Consider the following 13,001-nt stretch of genomic DNA (forward strand, 5'->3'; position numbering starts at 1 on the left):
AAAAAATAAATGTATGCAACATTTTTACATGATCCATTCCAAGTTACCAGTGGCATTTCTCTGAGGAATGTAGGTTAGGACCTGAACCATACATATGCCTCACTGGAGAGAAGCACTTCCTAAATGCCAGTCTGAATGATAGAAGCAGCCTGTTACTGCTCCTGCATTGGTGCATGGAAGTTGAGTTGTTGAATTCAGACATGGATGCTGTTGGATTGAATGATTTTCTTTAAATGCTAAATAGACCCTCACACTGTACATAGGCTGTACACTATCAATGATTTATAAAATGGTCAGAATTCCTGTACCAATAAATTTCATAACTACTTATTTGTGAATCTTTCTCGAAAGCATCTCAACTGCCCATCTGAGCACAGACAGGACGAGGCAGACTGATACTGGTCTTACTGCTCCCACCACCTCCAATACAGAAACAAAGTGCCACACACCTCACTCAGTACACGGTACAGATTCTCTGCTGCACTGAGCCTGTTAGAGGCAAGGGACTATCACTAATTACCACCAAACCAGATAAATGATCATTTTTATAAGCAACTAGCAGAATCATCTGAATCACAGGGCTTGGTGACAACTGGAGATTTACTACTGTGAGGTCTTCTGGAAAGAAAGATTCAGCCAAGTCTTTGTGAAACTCTTGCTGATAACATTCCCAGCAAGGCAGAGAGATCTGGATTTGATCTTAACCAACAGAAAAGACTGAGCTGAGAACAAAGAAGTGGAAGGAAATTTAAAATGACAGATGATGAAAGAGAATCCAAGAGACATTGGTTGAAAATGACCTCTGGAGAACATCTGATGCAACCTTCAACTCCAAGTGGGACTTTTGCTGACCCCAGATTGTGTCAGGTATGGTTTTAACTAGCTGAGTCTTAAAATCTCCAAGGTCAGATCTTCCTCAAGGCTTTGGGCAACCTGTTTAGTTGCTGCAAAGCCCTCCTGGGGCTCAATAATTGAGTTTGTAAATCTGAGGCTGTGAATGAGACAGATTACAGAAAAAGTAACAGATACTCTTCCTCTACTCCTTTTGTTTGCAGATATTCATAAAAGCAACAATCAATTTACAGCTAAGATGATAATGGCCTTGAAGAGTGTTTTAAATTATTAAGTGTGAAACAGTGAGAGACTGTACTTTACTATCTATGTATAATATTTCAGTAAATATATTTATTTTGTGATTACACGGACTAACAGTTCTATAATAAATTGTCATCTCAGCTATGTCCTTCTGGGTGCAGACTACAGGGGCTGAAATCTATCAAGCATGGTCTGAATGCAGTATATATTTTATGAAATGGGATTACTGTGAACAGCAATGCCAGCTGTCAGCATATTATGTGAATAAATATACACCTGCATATAGTCACTGTGCTTTCTGTCCATGTAAATAATAAAAAAAATACTCTCAGAAGGTTCTCTTCTTAACCTTAACCTTTCCTCTCCTGGGAAGAGGATTGTACATAACAAAAGGGCTTGATTGTGGAAGGTACTTGCTAGATCTGAAATCTACTTTTCTTGCAGCTGTCTGGTCTGCTGAAAGACATTTAATTTGAGGGAATAGAAAGAGGCAGCAGTAAAGATAATCCAGAGATCTCTGGCCTCTGACTCATTTACAAGAAAAGTACTTCAATAATTTCAGGAATTTTAAATAAGTTCAATGTGTTATGGGCAATCATCCAAGATACCATTAATTTTATACAGGACTGAAATGTAGGTGCCCTGGAAAATGCACTTCTTTCACTTCACCAAGTATTTAGTTGACAAGCTCCTCCAAACAAGGATTTTGTTTCCCAGTCAAGTATTTTGGCAGTATTTTGCATTGCAAGCTTAACACATACAGGACTTGTTTCTGAAATTTCCTGTTTATGAAGGTCAAAAGTCAAAGTTGGCAGATGAGTAGTAAAGTTTCATAGTGCAAACAAAATGCAATTCCAGACAAGCTGGGATCTTATGAAAAAAATGAGAGAAAATAATATTTCTATGTTTTAACACTGAAAAGAACAACAAAATTATTTTTCTAAACTAAAAATATGGCAGTGACTCCAGCTAAAAATTGTAACTTGTTCATATTATTAACACCTTTTTCCTTCTTCTCCAATATCAGCTGAAGAAAATGAGGAGGGTATCTTCTGAACATAGGGCGGGCACAACAGGAAATGAAGTGTGTGGATACTAGGATTTGGAGTTAAACAGATACTTTACAAGAAATGTTTAGATCTTTCATTGCATTGTATTATTTATTTAGTCTTCAGAAGTGTGGCATCAGTTCCTTTTCACCTCTTCAAAGAGGAGGATCAAGGACAAATAAGTCTCTAAACACTCAGACAGGGCTATTAACCTCTAGGACTGAGGTTAAGACAGAAAAGCTGACATCATGAATAAACACAGGATTAACACTCAATCAGCACTGGGGTTTTGATCCTTCCAAATGGTTATTTATCAGTGTTTAAAAGAATGCCTATAAGAAACCCATATTTACAGTGGCAAAATGTTTAAAGGAGGACAATGTGCAAGTAGATAAGACATTCAACTCCAGTGGAGCACAAAGAAAACATGATGAAGAAGAGATTCTTACTATAGGATACTTCTTTCATACCACATTACTCTTAGATGTATGAAAATTCCTTGAAACTGTGAATTTATTGGCAGGGTACCCCTTGTTGTGTTCTCTGAGATCACAGGCACTTAAACTGCAGAATGTAACCTGGCTATTGCTCTCACTGCTGGAGCATGCTAAATGTCCTGGAGCTGCAGGAGAAACAATTAAAAAAGGCTTTAGAACTAATTCCAGGTAAAACTAGACAATCATTCCTTAGAACAGCTTGTACATTTGACTCTTTCTTTTCTTATCTTTTTGCAAGATTCTTATCTTTGCAAGCATACACTTTTAGAAAGGATAAATGTATTTCTAGTCTTCAGACTCAGTCTCTGGAATTTATGCTACACGATGGCAGCAGGGTATTTCAATTCAGACGAGTAGGTACAAACCATTTAATTATGCTGACATTTACATGCACATGCTCAGATTTCAAGAGTTTGTGATAAAAGAACAGATTAACAATAGTTTGAGATTAAAAATGTAATTTCCTTGTCTCTTGCAGTCACTGTTCCTGCAGTCTGTTGTAAAGTACTGAAGAAAACACTCTTTAAAGTGGATCCATATTTTGCAACATGACCTCCAAAACTGCAAGTATGAGATACATAGTATTTTCATGACAAAACTGGTCACAAAAGACAGTGCTGCATGAAAACGTGGTTCAGCAATTCTGCAGTAAGCAAAATGGCAAGGGTTATGTATCTACTAGTTCATTACTGGGGCTGCTATCAAGAAATACTAATTGCCACAACACAAAAATTACGATTTTGCATCTTAAACTTATTTTCTCACCTTAAACAGGGAAGAGAACACATGAAATGTATAAACTGCACAGGAACCGTCAGAGTCGCACATGAGCTGGTTGATATGACTGCGCCAGGCTTCTTCTGCATCATCACATGCTGCTGGCTGAAATGCAGCAAGGATGGCGGAGAAAAATGGTGAGGGAGGAGGGGAGGCATTTCGATCAACATCTCCAAAACTGAAGGACAAAACAGAAAAATGTGATGAAAGGAGAATACCAAGTAGGTGGCAGTTAAAATATGCTATAACAGAGAGATAAAATCACAGGAGCAATTACAGCATCTTCTGAAAAATATTCATGAATTTTTGAATTACTTTGGAAGGTTGAAAGGATGTTAGTTACAATGAGAAAAATCTCCAAATCAGAATTCCTGTCTTCAGGCCATTATCATCTATCCTCATCCCAGAACACTTGAATTGTTTTCTTGTACCATTGTTTTGCGTATGAAGGCTGAAACTTCACAGGAGAATAAAGCTCTCCCTCTCTTGCCCTCCCCAGGCTGCCATCTAACTCAGCATCCAAAACCTGAAAGAGCTCTGGATGGCATGTAAAAAAATCTTAAAGCCTTTTTATAACATATACTGGGGTCCAGCCACACTCACAAGCAGCCTTAGGAGCATATAGCTGGAATTTTTAACAATACTTAGGTTTTCTTTCATGAGAAATCAGAAGGATGAATACACACTTGATCTGTTGAACAGGTACCTAAGTAATAGCTCCATTACTGCAAATCTTTACAAATCCTTCTTTTTACTTGAATTACGCATATTATATACATAACACCTAGTTGTATAGATGTACATAAATATTGTATCTTATTTTTCCTAGAATGAAAAGCTTGGTTTTGTTCTGCTTTTTTTTCCCCCCCCCCAGTTGTGTGATAATTATGCAGGTAATAAGAGCATTGTCTTCTCTTTGCTCCAAACTCATGAGAATTTTATAACTCCTGTGGCTAAAACATCCATTCCATTAACTACCACCTTGTTATCCTTTTGTTTTACATTGTAAAAGAACATGTGTGAATAATAGTGCATCAAAGTACCTAGTAAGAGCAAATTGCTCCAGCCTGTCAGCTTTCTCTTCAGTTTCTGTCATATCCAGACTAAGGCTATCACTGCATTCAAATGCTCCAGGGAGTTCATTTGTAGACCCTGAAAGGTCATCCTCATGGACTGCTACATCTTGTTCTTCATGTACAGTTTCAGCCTAGGGGAGTGAATGATGATGTCTTAGAAAACAGCAAGTTAGTAAGTTAATTCCTCTAATAAATAGAAAGCATTTGATGAAAAAACCAACCTGACAACATGTTAAACTGCACAGATACAAAGCCACAGGTTATAAATGACATGAATCAACATATACTTCTTCAAAAATACTGTATTTGCTCAACTTTCTGTCTTGGATAAATATTATTTTTAAGGCATTTTTTCAACTTGTCTAGCAAAGAATTTCAGATTCCAGTGCATGTGGCAACATAGCGAGGAAGTAATTTCTCAAGAAAAACAATAGGGTTCTTGTTATTGTCAGTCTGTCCTTTTCACTTAACACTTTACAGTGTCCAAGACTGTACTAAAGCCTCCCAGAATATATTGAAAACAATCACTGTCTGGAAGACTACATGCATGTTTAGAACTGGGAATTAATTTTAACACGTCATTTACAGTCACGAGGAATCCAAGCACTCTTACAGGCCATTAAAAGGATTATGCTTAATTTCCTTCCTTTTTCATCTATCAGCACCTAAAGCACATGATTTCTGTTCTAAACATTCCAATTTCTCTTGCATTTTTGGTCTGAACAAGTTTTGTTTCAGCTTTAATCTTTTGGCTTTTGTTTGCCTCATCCAGAGCACCCAAAGCAGTTCCTGTAGGGATGACTGCAGTGGATTGCTCTTTTTTTGTGCACATGTGCCCATGTGCATGTACATACATGTGCTGGGAATTAATAGGGAGGGAAATCTGTGGCAAGTGGAATTAAATGAGAAAAGTGTCCCTCTGCATTTTATCAAGTCTGCTTGGATCCTACAGATGAATTATGGGGATTTGTATTTGTAAAAATTAAACAATACTTGTAACAGAGGGGACAGGATCAGAAATTAAGTAAAATAATCTTTTGGTTTGCTTGTTTTTGAAGCAAAAGAGATAGAAGTATTCTTGAGTTAAGGGTGAATGAAATGAATCAGAGCCCAAACCATCTTGAAAAGAGAAATGCAAACTATATGGCTGAATTATCAGAATAGGAACCAAAGAACCTGGTAAAAAGTGTAAATGTTTCATGCTTATTCAAGAAGTAATTAGCAGTAACCACTTTCAAATATTAAATATTAGCTTGAGCGAACCACTGCAGTTTCTTCACTGCAGTGACAGAGTTTGTAGGAGGAAAACACATTTTGATAGGATAGAGCAAAGGAGGAAGGAAGAGGAAGCAAACACCTCCCACCCACTGAAGTCTAATATGATGTCCCAAAAGCAAAAAAGAAAAGTGAACTTTGGGTATTCATAGAGGATTGTAGTATACTTCAGAAATATGTGAGTTTAGGTAACTTGAAAAATACATAATTAGCATCATCTGAATTTTTGTAACCCTCAAAGAATTACCCCACTATCTTTAACAGAAAGATTTAATTTAGTGCTGTTAACAATATATCAATAATATCTAGATTTTGGCACTGAAACATCTATGAAGAGGCTACATAATCAGTCTGTTTCTCTCAATTGCTCTATCTATTTAAAAGTTGAGATATTTTTGGTTTTGCTTATGATGCAACAACTAAACATTCTGTAAATCACTAAAGAAGTAAAAAAAAAAATTCCTTTGCATTGATGACACCTCATCAGCTCTATGAAAAGAAGAATTCAGAGGAAAACAGAAACAGTAAAGAGCTCAGATTTTGTGTTATGAAATGAAGTAAAAATTATTTAGGTGTAAGTTTCAAGTTTTCTGATAAAAACTGGATGACTCTTTTACATTGACTCCAAATTATTTTGAGTAAAAATACAGAAGTATGCACACTAGAAGAAATATCTTTGAGGCAAAAAAGCACACCAATAAGGGAGTCTGTGCTTACCAATTCAGTCATCTTTGAAACAGTTGTAACCTGGGCTATATTTTACTCCAATATCAAACCTGTACCAGGACTAGCTAAATTTCCCTGTCAGTTCCACAAGAAACTGCTCTGATTTTACATTCTTCACTTACTAACTTATCCCAAAACTTTTCATTTTTGATGAATATTGGCAAAGGGGGAATTAAAGAGATTTTAACAGTAAAGATTCCAAACCCACATACATTGAACTCCTAACACACCAATAGCTACTGCAGCTGGATGCATGAGATCAGCTGCAGTTACCACCTGCAGACATGTCTCTTCTGCCTGCTGCTTCCTGAACTGAAATGCTGCCAACTTCTGATGTTTACGGTTGTTATGTGGTTACTTGCCTACCAACAGTTGTTTTGACAAATGATAATGAGTTTACCTTCCCCACAGCCACTGTTTGGAGAAGTTCCCTTCCTTTCCTATGCTTAGAAACTCTTCCCTCCTCCCATCCTTTCTTCCTACTGCAGCCGTTTCTGACACAAACAATTTGTTCAATATTCAGCACAATTCCAACCTCCTTTTCTATGACTTCTTCAGAAGAAGTTTCCATTACTTCTGAAACATTCAGTGCTAGCAGTATCAATGTTTAGTGTGGCTGCATTTGGAGGGGGCAAGGGCAAGAAGAAAGCCAACAATTACTGAAGATACATATATTTTTCCTCTGCCCCAGTCTCATGCACTGCTCTTTCTGCAGAAGTCACACAATTTAGATATGACAGAGAAGCTTTACTGACAGAAGCCAACAGTATCATCAAGCCACTAATTCATATATAGCCCCAAAACCAGATTCTATTTCTGGAGAGACACCAAAAGTAGGTTCACCTCATCTCCCATAAGCAAGTACCGTCAAACTGAAAATTAAAGAAACCATCCCCATATTGATAATGATTTACAAACCTTGCTCTGTCTTCATTTTCTGACACAGTTCTCTGAAATACCCTGTGCTGAACATGGTTGTTGTATCCTTGCAAATCCTGCTTCCCCACCCCCAGGATGGTTTAATACTGTGGTCATGAATTTAAAATTTGTGCGTGTCTGCCAAAAGGCAAATACTGAATCCAGGGCACACAACTGTACAATAGGGCCCCACATACAAAAATATTTCAGAGAATACATGCGTACACCCACCACATGGGCTGGCATATCATTCTTTAATTCAGCATGAAGAACAAAAGAATATTGCCTTGGAGTTGTAACTTGTAGCCAGCTCCTGATCTTGTCTTCTGATGAGCTTGTAGTATTTTGGTGCATATGTAGTGCAACATATTTAAGAAACAGTAAATGAAATCTCTTCATGAAGGAAGTATAAGTAGAAAGGAAATGGTATGAAAGGGCAGTAGTGCACGAATGTATTGTACTATGCCATTAGACAGAGGAAGACAGAATATACTTGATTTCACAGATCAAGCCCTTTATGAGAGTGTAAGCAAAAAAAATTGTAAGATAAAATACAGTCCAGTTAGAAAATAAAGAAAAAAATGCATTCACCTTGGGCCCTTCAGACACCTGGAGATTATTCATACCAGGCAAAGACACATCAAAGCTGGATGTTCCCATGTTAAAATGATGAGGGTCTGCTGAGGTTGTGTCACATGACGTGGAAAGTGAGTCAATATGATTTGCATCCTCAGATGGGGAAAGATTTATAATCTGTTTAAAAAACAATGAAAGCACAAAAGAACTGAGTATACGGCTACCCTACCATATGCTGCTTTCATAAACATGCAAAGCAGACAGTGTCTTAAAGTGCAGTGACAGTGGCTCTCTTAGTTTGCATATAGACACAACCCTTTGAATACTTCTGTCATAAAAATTTTATGAAAAGCATCCTAGAAGTGAACAATGAAAATCTGACACCGTTTATCAACCTGGAGTGTTGTTCTATTTCCTTAAGTGTTAAATACATCAGAAAGATTTACCATTGGCCAATTGTCAAAAATTGTCCTATAGCAAAAAAAGGCAAATAATAAGACCTGATGATTCCTGTGTTTCAAACTTTAATTAAAATTCCTGTTTGTCTTTGCAAATAAGGGAAAATGCACCGACTAATTTCAGCTCAATAGATTGTACCTGGGCAGAGGAAACTAAAAGCCCAGCTTATTTAAACCCACCACCCTATCTTTTCCTAAATTTTGAGTTTGCAACTTACTAGGTCTGAGTTCTCCAAGATTTGGCTGGTGGTCAGGTCCTCCTCCTCTGAGGACTCATCTGAGTCCTCATGGTTCATTTTGTTCAGGCTGGGTGTGCTCCCTGAGAGCTGGTTCTCTTCCATCAGCTGCATGTCACACTTGTCCAGGCTGTCCAGGGACCGTCTGCGCACTCCCCAGTTGAAGTTGTCCATGCTCTCACCCTGAAATCAGACAGAGGGTCAGCTTACTTGATATAAAACTAATCATATTGCTAACATGTGATCAAAGTTAGCTCCAGAAATATTTTTTATGTAAAAATATAGTAAAATCTTGAAATAAGCATTATCTTGCTTTTTCACCTGGAGATAAGAGCAGAAGCATGGAAATGGCAGTTAAATGAACACTCAGTCTTTTCAGTATTAGATATTTTTTTCATGCACTTACTAAATTAAGAATTTGTTTTTGTAAGTCCACATATACACACTCCTCAATACCAGTAGAGCAGTGAAACGCAAAGGAAAAGTTTGGAAGCAATTTAAAAGAATTTTTTTCATGAAGTTTAAAAGTATTAGAAGCACAGTTCATACCAATGGTTCAATTGCAAAACATGTTAAAGATTTTAGATTCTTTGCTTTATATACATAACCATAATGGTGAGTAGATTTGAACAAACCCTTGCTTTACACAAAAAGTGTAACACCTTAAGCAGCACACCTTGTAAATTTTTATTCTAGGCCCATATTGTTTATTTTTTAATCTACTTGAATTATTTGAAACTATATTTTGGGAATAGCCTGATCAGCATTGCCTGTGAGATCACATTTTAAAAAGGATACAGTCAAATGGACCAAACATTTTATATTTATCAGACTTTCAGTTCCGATCCCACACACAGTTACATAAAGCTGAATGCATTAAGCAAATCGTGCAACCATTTGTTAGCCTGGTGAACTGATAAAAAGATCACTTGATTTCTTTCATGTATAAAAATGACAATTAGTTTTCCACCCTTTTTCCATTTATTTACTTTATATATTTTCCAGTGGACTGTATGCCTTTTCTCTGATTGCAATAATCTCTAGTTCCCTTTTTCCTCTCTGGCAAATGCAGGACCTCATCCACAACTGCTCCTGCCGTGGACCTCCAGAGGCAAAAGGGGTCTTACAGCTAGAAAGGTCTCACCAGAAGTATTCAGATGCAATTTTGGGTACTTTATTTTGATGAAAGCCCTCCATCCTGCATCAAACATGGGAAGGAAATTTCTAGAGAAAAATGTTTCCTTTGAGGGTTTAGGGCTGCCTGTTTTGAACAAGACTCTGTAAGTTGCAAAGCTCTGAAACAAGCAAGTCAATTGGTGAAATTCAAACTCACAGTGATATTTTAAATATTAATTTGAAAAAAAAGTAGTTCTGCCTAAAAATAATATTATTATCAAGTAACTGATTATGATTCTTTCCTGGATTTATTCAGATCAAAATTATGTGCAGTCATTGAGAAAGTGGTCTCAGTTCAGAAAGGTCCCTTAAGCAGGGCTGTGATTTTAAACACTTAAGTGATGCCCTTTTGGGAATACTCAGACATTTACTGAATGGGAATCAAACTGCATAAAGTGCAATGAATTAAATTGCAATCTTACCTCCTTAACAATCAACAAACTTGCATAAATTGATCTTATTTTGCACCATTACCACTTAATGCAATAGACTGTGGAATTTGAATAGGAGGGAAAGTTCAGTTTCATGACATTAAGCTCACCATTTCATGTATAAATATGATGAAAATAGAAAAAATATTTTTAAGGAAAAAGAAAACCCTTGCAATTCACAAGAACATTTAAAACTAAGGAATGCACTATAATGAAGAGAAAATTAAGATGAAATTTTTATGAAGACTGACACATTATTGGAAGAACCCTGTGTTTTCATCCTGAGACTGGTACCATATGGTAGTTTCGTGTGGAAAGAGAACAGAACACATCTAACTTAAGAAGTCAGGCCTCTTTAAATCATCAAAATGACTGTTCAGTTCCAAGCTATTTATTTTAGAAAATTATTTGGTTGTCCATCCTCCCCCTCAAAGGCTGGAGGACACATGCAGAAATGAGACATCCTCCAAAAACACATCAATTACTGAACTAACAAATGACAAGATGACATAAATAAGCAAGCAAGCAAAGATCACTGTCATCACACCCTTATCCTCATGATGCCTAGCAAAGCCATCAGTAAATTCAGCAGCCCATGTCTGTGGGAATATCTCCTGTTGCAGTTTTATTCTGCAATGCCTTAAAGAAGGAAGCCAGCAAAAAGAAGGAAAATAAAAGGGACATTTCCAGAGCATGCAGTTAGTTGGGGTAGTGAATTAAAAGTGAAGGAAAAGGGTAAAAGAGATGAAACACTGTAACTCAAATACCCACAGCATATGGATTAGCATAGGCTTGCTACAGGGGCACCCTGAACCACACTGAATTTAAACAAGAGGTCAGCACATGATTATGGAGTTGTTGTTTTTGTAGTGCATTTAGCAATCTTTCTTTCACAATTAACAAGAAAGAGCAAAGATATATCTGTGAGGCTGTTCATTTTTATGTACAGCAGGAGCAAAGCCCTCTCCCATCTGAAAAGTCACCAGTGATAAAGATCAATTCAGAGGATAACAGTCACGTTATAAGTGTGTCTGGCCAGCTATGAGCAGGTACCACACAGAACTTCCTACAGTCACCACCCTCTGGATAAAGGAGCAGATGTGCTCTTGCAGCTACTTCAAACTTCACAACAGCCAGGGAGAAAGGAGAAACTTTCCCCCCTATGTGGGGGAGAGCAGTAATGCTCCTCCACAGAGGCAGTAAGAATCATGCAAAACCTCTTTCACACAAGTTTTCCTTCTTACTGTGTTGACAAAGTATGCAAAGTTAATGGAAACACCCAAATATTGTAGGGTATAGGCAGAAGTATTGTGGAACTACATAGTAAGGCACTGTTTCCATATGGATCTATCTCTTACAGCACAGGAATTTTGAGACAATGATTTCTGGGGGTTGTGTTTGCATAATAACTGATATACAAACTATCAGAAACAGATATGCAAAATTCTGTGGTTGCTGATTTCTGCATTATTTGTACAGCTCATTAAATAATCTACCATTTCAATTTTCTCTATACATTGATAAATTTAAAATTTAGGTCCCAAACTGGCAATGACTGCTGTGTCTTTTCAGTTTTCCTTACAGGGCAAATGAGTCTAGCAAAGTTGGTAGGACCATACAGCTGTATTAAATTAGGCTGTAGAAATTAATTTATTCAATTAAATTCAGTTTGATAGCAATAATGTAAACTGTCTTAAACAGTTTCAGACATCTGTTTAGCAAGATGCTATCAGAAGACAATATTCCTCAACAGAAAAAGTAGAAATTATTTATAATTTTCCCCTACAAACAAGTGGCCCAAACTCTTTAAATAATGAAGTTTCTACACATCAATCAAGCACAAAGATATCACAAGGAGAAAGGGCTCAGTTTGAAAAACACTGACACTAGAATTAAGATATTTTAAAATTTGTGAAGACTGTTGAACATGTCAAAAACAAACTTAAAACGAAGCAGAATTTTTGAGAAAGACCTCAAAAATATTTCTAATACAAGACAAAAAATGAGGCACCAGTCAGAAATGCAAGCACACACACACACACTCACCTACGCACACACTGAAGGGGGGAGGCAACAGCAAAACTATGATGTTATTCTACAATATAAATTTGCAAGAAGGCATAACATATGCTGGCACATCTGAGTTCAAGTAGCATTCTTACCTGAAGTTCCTGGGTAGCAGATATAACAGATAGAAAAACAAATAGAAAGAATCTATGTAAAATCACTGCATTAAAGACATCATAGACAAACATTTGCCTACAATTTTAACAAATATTATCATGGAACTTCAACTCTACCTTTTAAGACTGAAAATAACTATTTCATGATTTCACATCTTTAGGAATTTTCAAACAAGTATACTTTGTGGTCTGAGGATGACCCATGTGTCACTGGCCTGATAAAATCATATACACTTTTTTGAAGGACTGATGCTGCTCCTGCTAGATTTAGTTTTCTAACACTGTTTTTTTTATTTTTATGAATATACCGCACTTAGATATGATGTACATGTTACAGTTTCTACTTAGTCATTAGAGTAGTAGCCTTTTACACCAGGTCTGAATTTATTTTAAAACAACAGTAAGTTTAGTCTGAACTAAACTTTGGAACACAATCCACAGCAATTTAAAAACCATGAAGTGAAACTCAACATTTTTAATTTTACTTCACATAGAAGTAGAGAAGCTTGGTATCTTTTTAATGACCAA

At 36.7% G+C, this 13,001-nt stretch overlaps 1 protein-coding gene across 8 annotated transcripts in view; it reads right to left on the reverse strand.

Annotated features, from left to right (window-relative positions):
- Nucleotides 1-13,001, reverse strand: part of FRY (FRY microtubule binding protein) — a 219,076-nt gene that overhangs the window by 15,369 nt on the left and 190,706 nt on the right. For 5 of the 8 annotated variants that reach the window (XM_015629518.3, XM_015629509.3, XM_015629489.3 and 2 more), the window contains 5 exons: nt 12,453-12,461; nt 8,666-8,866; nt 8,005-8,166; nt 4,462-4,625; nt 3,407-3,596 (listed from right to left, as the gene is read on the reverse strand). In XM_015629518.3, coding sequence (XP_015485004.1) covers nt 3,407-3,596; nt 4,462-4,625; nt 8,005-8,166; nt 8,666-8,866; nt 12,453-12,461 — 726 coding nt within the window. Of the gene's footprint in view, nt 1-3,406; nt 3,597-4,461; nt 4,626-8,004; nt 8,167-8,665; nt 8,872-12,452; nt 12,462-13,001 lie in introns of all 8 variants that reach the window. The other 3 variants (XM_015629499.3, XM_033515303.1, XM_033515297.1) reach the window with 2 other exon arrangements.

Source organism: Parus major, chromosome 1 (genome assembly GCF_001522545.3).
Source record: "Parus major isolate Abel chromosome 1, Parus_major1.1, whole genome shotgun sequence".
In the NCBI taxonomy this organism is placed as follows: Eukaryota; Metazoa; Chordata; class Aves; order Passeriformes; family Paridae; genus Parus; species Parus major.